We start from the raw sequence: 13889 nt of genomic DNA, 5'->3' as shown, positions 1-13889 counted from the left end.
GGGGGGGGTTGGGGGGGTCACGACCGGAATATGTTAGGCCTATAAGTTTAGTATAGCTGCTTTTTCATAACATTTTAGTTTAAGTACAGTGGGAGAACAAGTATTTGATACACTGCCGTTTTTGCAGGTTTTCCTACTTACAAAGCATGTAGAGGTCTGTATTTTTATCATAGGTACACTTCAACTGTGAGAGACGGAATCTAAAACAAAATCCAGAAAATCACATTGTATGATTTTTAAGTAATTAATTAGATTTTTTTTTTTTTTTAGCAGTAATATTTCTAGAGGTAGTATCATCTGCTTTGTCTGATAATGAAATAATTGTAATTGAAGAAAATGTATTTAATGTTTTAAATATATTAACATTTTTCATCATACATTTCAGATTGGTTGTACATCTCTCTTCGGTTTAAGTACAGTGGGGAGAACAAGTATTTGATACACTGCCGTTTTTGCAGGTTTTCCTACTTACAAAGCATGTAGAGGTCTGTAATTTTTATCATAGGTACACTTCAACTGTGAGAGACGGAATCTAAAACAAAAATCCAGAAAATCACATTGTATGATTTTTAAGTAATTAATTAGATTTTTTTTTTTTTTTAGCAGTAATATTTCTAGAGGTAGTATCATCTGCTTTGTCTGATAATGAAATAATTGTAATTGAAGAAAATGTATTTAATGTTTTAAATATATTAACATTTTTCATCATACATTTCAGATTGGTTGTGACCGCTGCCCACGATGGTTCCACCAGTCCGGTATGAAAACCATACCATCATTGGAGGATTATGTCTGCGCTGCCTGTCAGGACTAGGTTAGGCTTGAGTTCCAGGCGACAGTATCACTGTCACGTCCTGACCTTAGATATCTCTGTTTTCTTTATATTTTGGTTAGGTCAGGGCGTGACTACTGTGGGTACGCTAGTTTTTGTATGTCGATGGTGGCCTGATATGGTTCCCAATCAGAGGCAGCTGTTTATCGTTGTCTCTGATTGGGGATCATATTTAGGTAGCCATTTCCCTTTGGTGTTTGTGGGATCTTGTCTATGTGTAGTTGCCTGTCAGCACTCGTTTGTATAGCTTCGCGTTTCGTTTTGTTATTTTGTTAGTTTGTTCAGTGTTCATTCTTTAAATAAATAAGAATGTACGCATACCACGCTGCGCCTTGGTCCGATCCTTATAACAAACGTGACAATCACCTGAAACTTTCCATAAAAAGTGGACTAAATGTTCAGTCGAGCTGTTGCAGCGTTCCAATATTTGTTTGTTATTTATTGTCTTTTTATAACTTATTATGCAAAGATCGAAATTTGTATTTATTGTTTAACAAATGTAACTATCTGTGATGTTTTTGTGTTATTGTGTGATATTTGTGTATTATCTTTATTTTCTTAAACATTACAACATTTTTATAAAATAAATGTATGTTTCTTTTTACTCTAATTTTGCTGTCTGTGGCACACACTATTGGTCAACATGAGCTACCAAAATTATTCTGAAGTGTGCCGGCCTTGCAGTCCCAAGATAGAAGGGGGAGGGGGATTTCAGCAGGCAAGAAAATGGCCTTGCCAAAATCCTCCGCCCCCCCCCCTTCTAATTTCCATAATTTTGTGGCTAGAGTCAAATACTTTCTATAGAACAAACTTCACGTCAGGATAGGCAACCGAAATGAATAATTTGTATGTGTGTTATATTAAACATACAGGAGGGAGTGAAATGTAGGCAAACAACTACTAGTAGAATAAGACATGGGAGAGATGACGAATTTTGTCAAAGAGATTTATTTATAGACTAATGCACTTGAAACAAATAGCCAAACCCGAAAACTGCAGACATTACTAGTGCCTCCCCCGCGATCAAACCGACATATAAAATGAAACGCAGCCAAACGTGATCAGAAATCTCAACTAGCAAGCAAGTCGCATCAATGAATAATTGAGTGCATGCGCGTTCACACGATGGGGGACGGGGGAGAATTCTGGCAAGGGGTAGCTTTTCGGCACAACACGGTCCCATCTATGGATGATGGAAGAAAGTGTCCAGTCTACTGGACGTTTTCAGTGCTTTTGTGGCTATCTCATGATATTCAGCCTAGATTTTAATCCAGAAGGTCGGCAGAGGTGAAGTTCTCAAACATACTTTTAAGGCCACCGTCATTTGATTTGCAACCTCAAGGAGTTGATCTTCTTCCTGCACGGACATGGACGATTCACCTGGGACATTCACAAATGGGTCGCGGATCCATTCCTTCGCACTTACATTTACATTTACATTTAAGTCATTTAGCAGACGCTCTTATCCAGAGCGACTTACAAATTGGTGCATTCACCTTATGATATCCAGTGGAACAACCACTTTACAATAGCATTCTAACTCTTTTAAGGGGGGGGGGGGGGTTAGAAGGATTACTTTATCCTATCCTAGGTATTCCTTAAAGAGGTGGGGTTTCAGGTGTCTCCGGAAGGTGGTGATTGACTCCGCTGACCTGGCGTCGTGAGGGAGTTGTTCCACCATTGGGGTGCCAAGCAGCAACAGTTTTGACTGGGCTGAGCGGGAACTGTACTTCCTCAGAGGTAGGGAGGCGAGCAGGCCAGAGGTGGATGAACGCAGTGCCCTTGTTTGGGTGTAGGGCCTGATCAGAGCCTGAAGGTACGGAGGTGCCGTTCCCCTCACAGCTCCGTAGGCAAGCACCATGGTCTTGTAACGGATGCGAGCTTCAACTGGAAGCCAGTGGAGAGAGCGGAGGAGCGGGGTGACGTGAGAATAAGACCCACTTCGTGGGTCTTTGGCAGTTGGGAAGTAACGCTCGAACTCCATTGACAGCGAAGCTAGGTTGATCGCGCACCAGCTGGGAGAAAGACAGCCCAGTCTCAGTCTCTCACAAAATCCCCGCTAATGTTTGGAACATGTCAAATATGCCCCTGTCCACTCGCCGACCCCACAGTTCCAGTTTGGCTTTGAATGCAGCCACTTTACCTGCCAACTTAAAGACAGTTGTTATTCTCCCCTGAAGTGACAGATTGGCTAGTACAAAGTTGGCGGGCAACACAGCTCACGATGAACTCGCATTACTCAAGTTAAAAATCTATAAACTGTTGTAGGCGTGACAGAGATATTAGAGTGGTGAGAAAATGTAATTACTGCACAAATAGCCTATAATTTTGTATAATTATTATTGTATTTTACTGATTCAGAAAATGTATTATTTATCCTTTCCGTGCGGTTGTGGCCCGCTGGGTTAGAGTCTTTGCCGCTCGTCCACTGGCTTGAGCTGTTGAACGTTTGATACAAATTTAAGTATCAAGATTTAGGAAAACACAACGCACTTCCGTGTTGTCTCTGTCCTTTGCTGTTTGTTGCTTCTTGGCTACCTGTCAAACTTTCGCTTTTTACTCTTAACCATTTAATCAAACTGTATTTAACAAGATTACCAACATCTTAGTTTTGTCCTCACAGAACTTTCTAAATTCAACTTTGTCACCCCGGACACTTTATCTGGACATGGATTTGCAGAACCTCTGAACAAAAAAGCTCAATTACATTATCCCTTGTCATTGCAGTCGCTGTATTCAAAATAGACAGAACTATCGCCTTATGGGGAGGATAGCCGAGTTGCAAGCTTGGATTCAAACGCAATCATTATGCAAGGGCAATTTAAGTGTAGGAAATGCATGATACAGCATCTGTGCTGTTAACGCAAAATTACACAACGACAAGGTTCCAGTTTAACAACGTTTACTAAACTGTACTAGCACACTACATGTTTGCTATTGCAAGCAGGCCAGGTTCATCAACAACGAGACTATTGCGCAGGCGCACTAATAACAGAGTGATAGCCCCATAATAACAGAAATATAGGGATAATTAAAGACAAAATAAAACATCAACAACATAATTAAATGTCCAAGTATTATTCAAGTCCCCCATTACAAATGGGTTGTGTGACAAAGTTATAATTTGTATTACTCAAGCTGCCACTTTCCATTACTGAGTGCCTGTAGGAGCACAAGACTGGATGCTCCCTTTTGAGTCAGACAGTCAACAAGCTGTTCCTTTGTGGTCGACCACAGAATCTGCTGGATTCTCTGTGTTTAAATAAGTTCCTTGATGCTGCTAATCTCAAGACGAAGTCTTTTCTCTGTGACAGACTTGGTCGACTTCACAGCATCAACTAAGGAGTAGTTGTCAGTGACACAAACTACAGGTAGAATGTGCCGTTTTGTCTCACCAGTGGTAAGCTCTCTAAACAGCAAGAAAGATAGCATTGCAAGTGTTTCTCCAGTAAGTGTGCTTCGGACAACCCTTCTGACCTTTTTTGACTGCCAACAGATAGGTGATAATCTTCCTCCTTCACCCATTAACACGATTAGATGTCCACCTTGTGTGCCTCCATCTGTAAGGTTCCCTAGGGAAGCATCACTGGAGACAACTAGTTTCGGAGAGTCATCTTTTCCAACATGCTGAAACTTTAGAGTCACTTGTTGTGATTTCAGTTTACGAACAACTTTGTTTGCCTCAGTTGCGTGTTTTGTGTTGGATGCCAAGTTGCAGCCATCAAACATTACATCAGGTCTACTCTGTCTAGCAACCCATAGAATTTGACCTATCTTTGACCTCAATTGACCAGCTTCAATTCGCACAAGGGGAGAATTCCTTTGTACAAGCGCTTGAGAATCATGTGGATAGGTTGAAGATTCTTAATATAGCTCTCCTGTTGCATCAGTATTTTCCATTAAACTATTACCACATAACAAAAATGATCATGCTCACGGCCGACCTGGAAAACAGCTTTGAGTGGAATCACAGTTGTAGCAAAGGTCTGTGACCCACCCCAGATGAAGTCATCAACAGACAGGCAAGTACTCCAGTCACATTGCAGTCTTGATCAAGCCAAAAAAAGACTGCAGGATCTACTTGTGACATGTTTCCACTGTACTCAGCATTGTTTCCTTGACTTTGTTGTAACAGTAGAAGTGATGCATCTGCCAGGCCAGAACACACACTTTTTTAGTTTCCAGTGTTTCTTCCGCTCTTAGCTTCAGGCCGAGGTCAGATTTGAATGTCTTGAGCAGCTCTGTTCCTTGCAAAAATGCAGATTTGAGTCTATGGAATGAAGGTTCAATTTTTTCTGGAGATCTTGTCATCAAGCAATCTGAGAGACTCTGAGGCACATGTAGGTGAGTCTTTTGAAGTTCTTAGCAGCCAGCTCCTCAAACACTCTAGCCAAGACATGCTTTGGCACTATTCCAGTTAAGGATTTTCAAGGTACACATCCACCTTGTTAGAGACATTTGTGCACTTTGTGGCCCTGCTGGAGGTCATTTTGACAGGGCTCTGGCAGTGCTCCTCCCTGCTCAAAGGCGGAGTAGTGGTCCCTGCTGCTGGGTTGTTGCCTCCTCGGCCTCCTCCACGTCTCCTGATGTACTGGCCTGTTCCGCGTAGGCGTCCATGCTCTGGACACTACGCACAGACACACAACTTCTTGCCACAGCTCGCATTGATGTGCCATCCCTGGCATGAGCTCATACCTGAGCCACTTGTGTGGGTTGTAGACTCCGTCTCATGCTACCACTAGAGTGAGAGCACCGCCAGCATTCAAAATTGACCAAAACATCAGCCAGGAAGCATAGGAACTGAGAAGTGGTCTGTGGTCACCACCCGCAGAATCACTCCTTTATTGGGGGTGTCTTGCTAATTGCCTATAATTTCCACCTTTTGTCTATTCCATTTGCACAACAGCATGTGAACTGTATTGTCAATCAGTGTTGCTTCCTAAGTGGACAGTTTGATTTCACAGAAGTGTGATTGACTTGGAGTTACATTGTGTTGTTTAAGTGTTCCCTTTATTTTTTTGAGCAGTGTATTATTATAAAGAGTTTAATTTAATGATAACATATTCACTTGGACACTTATTTTGGAAAAGGCTACATAACTGAAAGTCAGTGAATACAACAACCATGTCTCTGTAGCTAACAAATACAGTCATGGGTGGTAACTACAATTCGCTCTAAAGGCAAGGCACACTGGGAAATAATGTAGAATAAATTCTCAAGTAGAATTGTATGTTCACTCAACCTAAAATTCAAAGTTCAGTGAACATACAATTCAACTTGAGAATGTGTGATGGTTCAGCTATATGCCCAAATGTTGAGCAAACTCACAATCCTATTGTAGCTGGTCGCATATTTTTTTTTACTACAGTGTATGTGAGAGTGCTCCCGAGGCTTCAAAAAGTATAACAACCACTCACCTGAAAGAAAGAGTAGATGGAGTAGAGTAACCCGGAGCATGACACCAGCCGTGAGTGTGGAACAGTGATACAGAGAGTGTGTGTGTGAAACAGCAGGACCATCAGAGAGTGTGTGTGTGTGTGTGACGAGTCCAATGTGCAGGCGTGTCTGAGTGTCCGTGCTGTGTGTGTGCAGAGAGGTGCCAGAAATGACAGTCATCCATTATCACCTGCAACGACATCACAGGGAGAGAGAGAGGGGAGGGGCTTTGAGACACTTGACCGGGGCACACTGATTTGGTTGTATGGGCCAGCAATACTTTTGATTGATTTAAAATGATTAGAGTGACTTTTTATTGGTTTAGGGTGGTCTGAGTGAGAGATGAGTTTAGACACAGAGAGAAAGAGTCTGTATCCCAAATGGGCTGCAGCTGCCTGTAAACATGGATCCAAAAAAGGGCCCATGGGACTTTGGTCAAAAGCAGTGCACTATACAGGGAATGGGTGCCATTTGGGACAGAGCCCTTAACCATTGAGGGAAGGAGAGACAGAACTTTTCTGAGATCAGTGTCTGGTAAGATAAACATCATCCTGCTCAAACAGAGGAAGAAAGGAGTGAAAGATCATTCTAGGAACACTTACAGTAATATCAACCGACTACCCCCGGCAACAGCCCCTTCTAAACCAGCTGTACAAGATGGGTTTGTGTTGAGTCAACAACCGGACAACATAACTGTGTGTGTGTGCAGAGATGGGAAGTATTTCTGTTTACATGTATTTGAAATACCTATTTTGATTACTTTTGAGTTTTGTAATTTGTATTTCACTGACCTGAACTACAATCCAATGTACTGTATTTTGTAACAAGATACATGAAGTGATTTGAGAGGCAAGTCAAGGATCATATCACAACCACCTTACCGGTCACCCTAGACCCACTTCAGTTTGCATACCACCCCAACAGATCCACAGATGACGCAATCACACTGCACACTGCCCTATTCCATCTGGACAAAAATAATACCTATGTAAGAATGCTGTTCATTGACAACAGCTCAGCATTTAACACCATAGTACCCTCCAAGCGCATCATCAAGCTGGAGGACCTGGGTCTCAACCCCGCCCTGTGCAACTGGGTCCTGGACTTTGACGGGCCGCCCCCCAGGTGGTGAAGGTAGGAAACAACATATCCACCTCGCTGCCCCTCAACACTGGGGCCCCACAAGGGTGTGTGCTCAGCCCTCTCCTGTACTCCCTGTTCACCCACGACTGCATGGCCATGCACGGCTCCAACTCAATCATCAAGTTTGCAAATGACACAACAGTAGTGGGCCTGATCACCAACAACGACGAGACAGCCTACAGGGAGGAGGTGAGGGCACTCGGAGTGTGGTGTCAGGAAAACAACCTCTCACTCACGTCAACAAAACAAAAAAGGAGATGACCGTGGACTTCAGAAAACAGCAGAGGGGAGCTCCCCCTATCCACATCGAAGGGACAGCAGTGGAGAAGGTGAAAGTTCCTGGGCGTACACATCACAGACATGTGGTGAAGAGGCGCAACAGCGCCTTCTTCAACTTCAGGAGGTTGAAGAAAAGTTGGCTTGTCACCCAAAACCTGACAATCCTTTACAGATGCACAATCGAGGGATCCTGTCGGGTGTATCACAGCCTGGTACGCAACTGCACCGCCCTCAACCGCAAGGCTCTCCAGAGGGTGGTGTGGTCGCACAACGCATCACCAGGGCAAACTACCTGCCTCCTTGACACCTACGACACCCGATATCACAGGAAGGCAAAAGATCATCAAAGGCACAACAACCACCTGAGCCACTGCTTGTCACACCGCTATCACCCAGAAGACGAGGTCAGTGCAGGTGCATCAAAGCTGAGACCGAGAGACTTAAAAACACTTCTATCTCAACCATCAGACTGCTAAACAGCAATCACTAACTCAAAGAGGCTGCTGCTACATTGAGACCATCACTTGGACACTTTAATAAATGGATCACTAGTTACTTAAATAATGCCACTTAATCATTTACATATTTACATTGCTCATTTTTTTAATGTTTATTTTTATTCACCTTTATTTAACCAGGTAGGCAAAGTCGAGAACAAGTTCTCATTTACAACGCGACTGCCAAGATAAAGCAAAGCAGTTCGACACATACAACAACACAGAGTTACACATGGGAGTAAAAACAAACATAACAGAGGAAAATAAGTCTATATACAATGTGAGCAAATGAGGTGAGATAAGGGAGGTAAAGGCAATAAATAGGCCATGGTGGCGAAGTAAATACAACATAGCAAGTAAAACACTGGAGTGGTAGATTTGCAGTAGATGAATGTGCAAAGTAGAAATACTGGGGTGCAAAGGAGCTAAATAAATACAGTAGGGGAAGAGGCAGTTGTTTGGGCTATTTATAGATGGGCTATGTACAGGTGCAGTGATCTGTGAGCTGCTCAAAGCTAGTGAGGGAGATAAGTGTTTCCAGTTTCAGAGATTTTTGTAGTTTGTTCCAGTCATTGGCAGCAGAGAACTGGAAGGAGAGGCGGCCAAAGGAGGAATTGGCTTTGGGGATGACCAGTGAGATATATCTACTGGAGCTCGTGCTACGAGTGGATGCTGCTATGGTGACCAGTGAGCTGAGATAAGGGGGGACTTTACCTGGCAGGGTCTTGTAGATGACCTGGAGCCAGTGGGTTTGGCGACGAGTATGAAGCGAGGGCCAGCCAACGAGAGCGTACAGGTCGCAGTGGTGGGTAGTATATGGTGCTTTGGTGACAAAATGGATGGCACTGTGATAGACTGCATCCAATTTATTGAGTAGGGTATTGGAGGCTATTTTGTAAATGACATCGCCGAAGTCGAGGATTGGTAGGATGGTCAGTTTTACAAGGGTATGTTTGACAGCATGAGTGAAGGATGCTTTGTTGCGATATAGGAAGCCAATTCTAGATTTAACTTTGGATTGGAGATGTTTGATATGAGTCTGGAAGGAGAGTTTACAGTCTAACCAGACACCTAGGTATTTGTAGTTGTCCACATATTCTAAGTCAGAACCGTCCAGAGTAGTGATGCTGGACGGGCGGGCAAGTGCAGGCAGCGATTTGTTGAAGAGCATGCATTTAGTTTTACTTGTATTTAAGAGCAGTTGGAGGCCACGGAAGGAGAGTTGTATGGCATTGAAGCTCGTCTGGAGGGTTGTTAACACAGTGTCCAAAGAAGGGCCAGAAGTATACAGATTGGTGTCGTCTGTGTAGAGGTGGTTCAGAGACTCACCAGCAGCAAGAGCGACATCATTGATGTATACAGAGAAGAGAGTCGSCCCAAGAATTGAACCCTGTGGCACCCCCATAGAGACTGCCAGAGGCCCGGACAACAGGCCCTCCGATTTGACACATTGAACTCTATCAGAGAAGTAGTGGCTGAACCAGGCGAGGCAATCATTTGAGAAACCAAGGCTGTTGAGTCTGCCGATGAGGATGTGGTGATTGACAGAGTCGAAAGCCTTGGCCAGGTCAATGAATACGGCTGCACAGTATTGTTTCTTATCGATGGCGGTTAAGATATTGTTTAGGACCTTGACCGTGGCTGAGGTGCACCCATGACCAGCTCTGAAACCAGATTGCATAGCGGAGAAGGTACGGTGGGATTCGAAATGGTCGGTAATCTGTTTGTTAACTTGGCTTTCGAAGACCTTAGAAAGGCAGGGTAGGATAGATTTAGGTCTGTAGCAGTTTGAGTCAAGAGTGTCCCCCCCTTCGAAGAGGGGGATGACCACAGCTGCTTTCCAATCTTTGGGAATCTCAGACGACACGAGAGGTTGAACAGGCTAGTAATAGGGGTTGCAACAATTTCGGCAGATAATTTTAGAAAGAAAGGGTCCAGATTGTCTAGCCCGGCTGATTTGTAGGGGTCCAGATTTTGCAGCTCTTTCAGAACATCAGCTGATTGGATTTGGGAGAAGGAGAAATGGGGAAGGCTTGGGCGAGTTGCTGTGGGGGGTGCAGTGCTGTTGACCGGGGTAGGGGTAGCCAGGTGGAAAGCATGGCTAGCCGAAGAAAAATGTTTATTGAAATTCTCAATCATAGTGTATTCATCAGTGGTGACAGAGTTTCCTATCCTCACTGCAGTGGGCAGCTGGGAGGAGGTGCTCTTATTCTCCATGAACTACAGTGTCCCAGAACTTTATTGAGTTTGTGTTGCAGGAATACATTTCTGCTTGAAAAAGCTAGCTTTGGCTTTTCTAACTGCCTGTGTATATTGGTTTCTAACTTCCCTGAAAAGTTGCATATCACGGGGGCTGTTCGATGCTAATGCAGAACGCCACAGGATGTTTTTGTGTTGGTTAAGGGCAGTCAGGTCTGGAGAGAACCAAGGGCTATATCTGTTCCTGGTTCGAAATTTCTTGAATGGGGCATGCTTATTTAAGATGGTGAGGAAGGCATTTTTTTTAAATAACCAGGCATCCTCTACTGACGGGATGAGGTCATTGTCCTTCCAGGATACCCGGGCCAGGTCGATTAGAAAGGCCTGCTCGCTGAAGTGTTTCAGGGAGCGTTTGACAGTGATGAGTGGAGGTCGTTTGACCGCTGACCCATTACGGATGCAGGCAATGAGGCAGTGATTGCTGAGATCTTGGTTGAAAACAGCAGAGGTGTGTTTAGAGGGCAAGTTGGTTAGGATGATATCTATGAGTGTGCCCGTGTTTACGGCTTTGGGGTTGTACCTGGTAGGTTCATTGATAATTTGTGTGAGATTGAGGGCTTCAAGCTTAGATTGTAGGATGGCCGGGGTGTGAAGCATGTCCCAGTTTAGGTCACCTAGCAGCACGAGCTCTGAAGATAGATGGGGTGCAATCAGTTCACATATGGTGCGCTGAGCACAGCTGGGGGCACCATATATACAGTGGGGCAAAAGAGTATTTAGTCAGCCACCAATTGTGCAAGTTCTCCCACTTAAAAAGATGAGAGAGGCCTGTAATTTGCATCATAGGTACACTTCAACTATGACAGACAAAATGAGAAAAAAAAATCCAGAAAATCACATTTTTATTTATTTATTTGCAAATGATGGTGGAAAATAAGTATTTGGTCACCTACAAACAAGCAAGATTTCTGGCTCTCACAGACCTGTAACTTCTTCAAGAGGCTCCTCTGTCCTCCACTCGTTACCTGTATTAATGGCACCTGTTTGAACTTGTTATCAGTATAAAAGACACCTGTCCACAACCTCAAACAGTCACACTCCAAACTCCACTATGGCCAAGACCAAAGAGCTGTCAAAGTACACCAGAAACAAAATTGTAGACCTGCACCAGGCTGGGAAGACTGAATCTGCAATAGGTATGCAGCTTGGTTCGTTGCAGATGTTAATGTGAGTGTATGTGACCATTAAAATTTGATTTGTAATTTGTATTTTTTTAGCCCCCTATTAACCCACATTTGCATCAATAGAGCATCTGCTAAATGACTAAAATGTAAATAAACTCTGGGTCCCCATCAGTCTCAGAAGGAAGGGGTGAGTATAAAAACCTCTACTATGCAGGATCAGCTCCGGGATCTACAATTGGGTATGATCTCACTCCTCAGTCAAAACAAACAGCAGAGGAGCAAGAGTCACTGGAGCACAGCCGGCCATATCCCACAATAGAGAGTGGTACGAGACAGGAATAGGCCACACTCAGTCAACAACTTCAACTGTTGCAGGCAGATGTGGAAGGTAGGTGTGCGTGGATAAAATCACTGGGGAACCCAAGACAGAAAAAAATGACGTAATTGCGTTGTTTGCTCTATAACCTGTATAACATTTGCCTTGCGACCGTGATATATAGGCCTAAGGCCGAGACAATAAGAAGACAGTGGCAGAATAAGCTTCATCACGAAACCGGAAAGCAGCCGCTGTCCAGTGAAGTCCACAAAGTATATGCATGTAACAAACAGTTACATAACCTACTGCATGGTCAAGCAAGTTAATGTTTCCAACATTTTCAGACCACTAAACAACTATTGATTTAAAACCACAGTGTTACCGCATGTCGCAAAGAAAACAGGAGCTGCCTCCTATTCCAGCACCATTTCAACATCATCAAATCACCTAATGCTTAGTCTAATACAGTGACAACTAAAAGATGCCAAAAACAATTTAGGCCAATCAATGTAAGCTAAATATGTGTCTGTCCATGGTTCTGATTTGTGTGTGTGTGTGTGCGTGCGTGCGTGCATTCGTGCAAGTAGAAAAAACATGTTGACTCGCCCCTCTTGTAGAGAAACTCCAATGCCATCCTCCGTTTCTTTCATGTTGATGAAACGGTCTATGACTTTGTCATACAGTACATGCTTTTATCCCTTAAATCAAGAGAAGCCAAATGCTCGCTGGCTTCCCTTGCGCTCAATGCTATGGGAGGCAAAACAATGTCATACTCTTTATGACCAGACAGCATCAGATAGATGGTCTACACATGCAGAGACAGAGGGGTGCTGTTTCGCTCGCTCAGATGCTTTCTCCGGTGAGATACAATCAGCCTCTTACAAATTGAAGGAAAATTCTGAAAACACAGAGGGACGAAAGATCAATTATTTTATGTCTTTTTTTCTTGGTCAATTTTTGGGGGAAGCCTGGCTTCAATTCACATCCATGAATACACACCATTGTGTGTGGATATCATCAAGAAATGCCAATGAGGCACAGTAACTGAGCAGACTGTGGCCCCCACTGTAGAAAACAGCTCCCCCTTGAAGGCCTTTCCCAGTTTGACTTCTTCAGCTCCACTGCCCCAGGGGCTTGTCGGGCCAGCTACTGTCGTTCCAGTTAAAATCAAATGGGTAGTTTTTTAAAACATTTTAGTCATTTGTCATAGCCATAGTAGTCATAGTCTTGTGAGATAGTGGCTCCTAAGTTACTATAATTTTTTAGGACTGGTTCCAAGCACACTTGGGGCACTTGCCTGGAAGCCAGTAGAGGGTTTAGCTATATGGGGACTCAGCCACAATAAGGATAACTACTGTCACTATGTGGTCATTGAGTTAGAATTCCTGAGGACGTAGCTGGGGTCCAGAGACGAAATGCCAGGACGGGGTTCCCATCCCATCTCTTAAGTGCCTGAGCCAGCTGTGTGAAGAGACCACAGGAAGAGAGTATGGCAACGTACTGACCATCCACCCTATGTTTTCCATGGCCTACATCAAACACCAGTCCCTTCAGAAACCGGGACTGTATGATGATCCAGCTTGGTGAAGTTAAGTGGGTGGGGCCAGAGGCTTCAACTATTCCAACTGACTCCGATGTATACATTCCCTGCAGTGTGGGGCCACAGAAGAAGACACGTTGCCCGGGGGGTTGTTCGTTCACTGAAATGGAGTGACGTCGTGCTGTCTATCCGAGTATGTAATGCTACCAAGAAGGAAATAGTACTGGCAAAAAGACAGTTTTTGCCAAGGTATTATCCATTGTTAAACTTCTGACCTCCTCCACACCTCCATCCTTAGTGTCTTAGCCTGCTGTGAACCCCATGATTTTAGATTTGGGGATTCCCCTATCACTAGCCAAGGATGTGGCTTTCTGGGTTTCAGACTCCAGGCCTTTCAGAGAGAGATCTCAAAGGCTACTACTCAACTAGTGAACATTGAGGATGTGAGAAGGGACCTGCAGGA

At 43.9% G+C, this 13889-nt stretch overlaps 1 protein-coding gene across 1 annotated transcript in view; it reads right to left on the bottom strand.

Moving 5' to 3' along the window:
- LOC111957822 (5-hydroxytryptamine receptor 3A-like) overlaps positions 1-5449 on the bottom strand; it is a 26658-nt gene extending 21209 nt beyond the window's left edge. Inside the window, exon 1 of the mRNA XM_070448752.1 lies at positions 5393-5449. Coding sequence (XP_070304853.1) covers positions 5393-5449 — 57 coding nt within the window. The remainder of the gene's footprint in view (positions 1-5392) is intronic.
- Positions 5450-13889: the final 8440 nt, after the last annotated feature.

The sequence above is a fragment of the Salvelinus sp. IW2-2015 genome, linkage group LG1 (assembly GCF_002910315.2).
Source record: "Salvelinus sp. IW2-2015 linkage group LG1, ASM291031v2, whole genome shotgun sequence".
Lineage (NCBI taxonomy): Eukaryota > Metazoa > Chordata > Actinopteri > Salmoniformes > Salmonidae > Salvelinus > Salvelinus sp. IW2-2015.
Note: the sequence above shows the minus strand (reverse complement) of the source record. Positions and strands in the feature narration are given on the sequence as shown.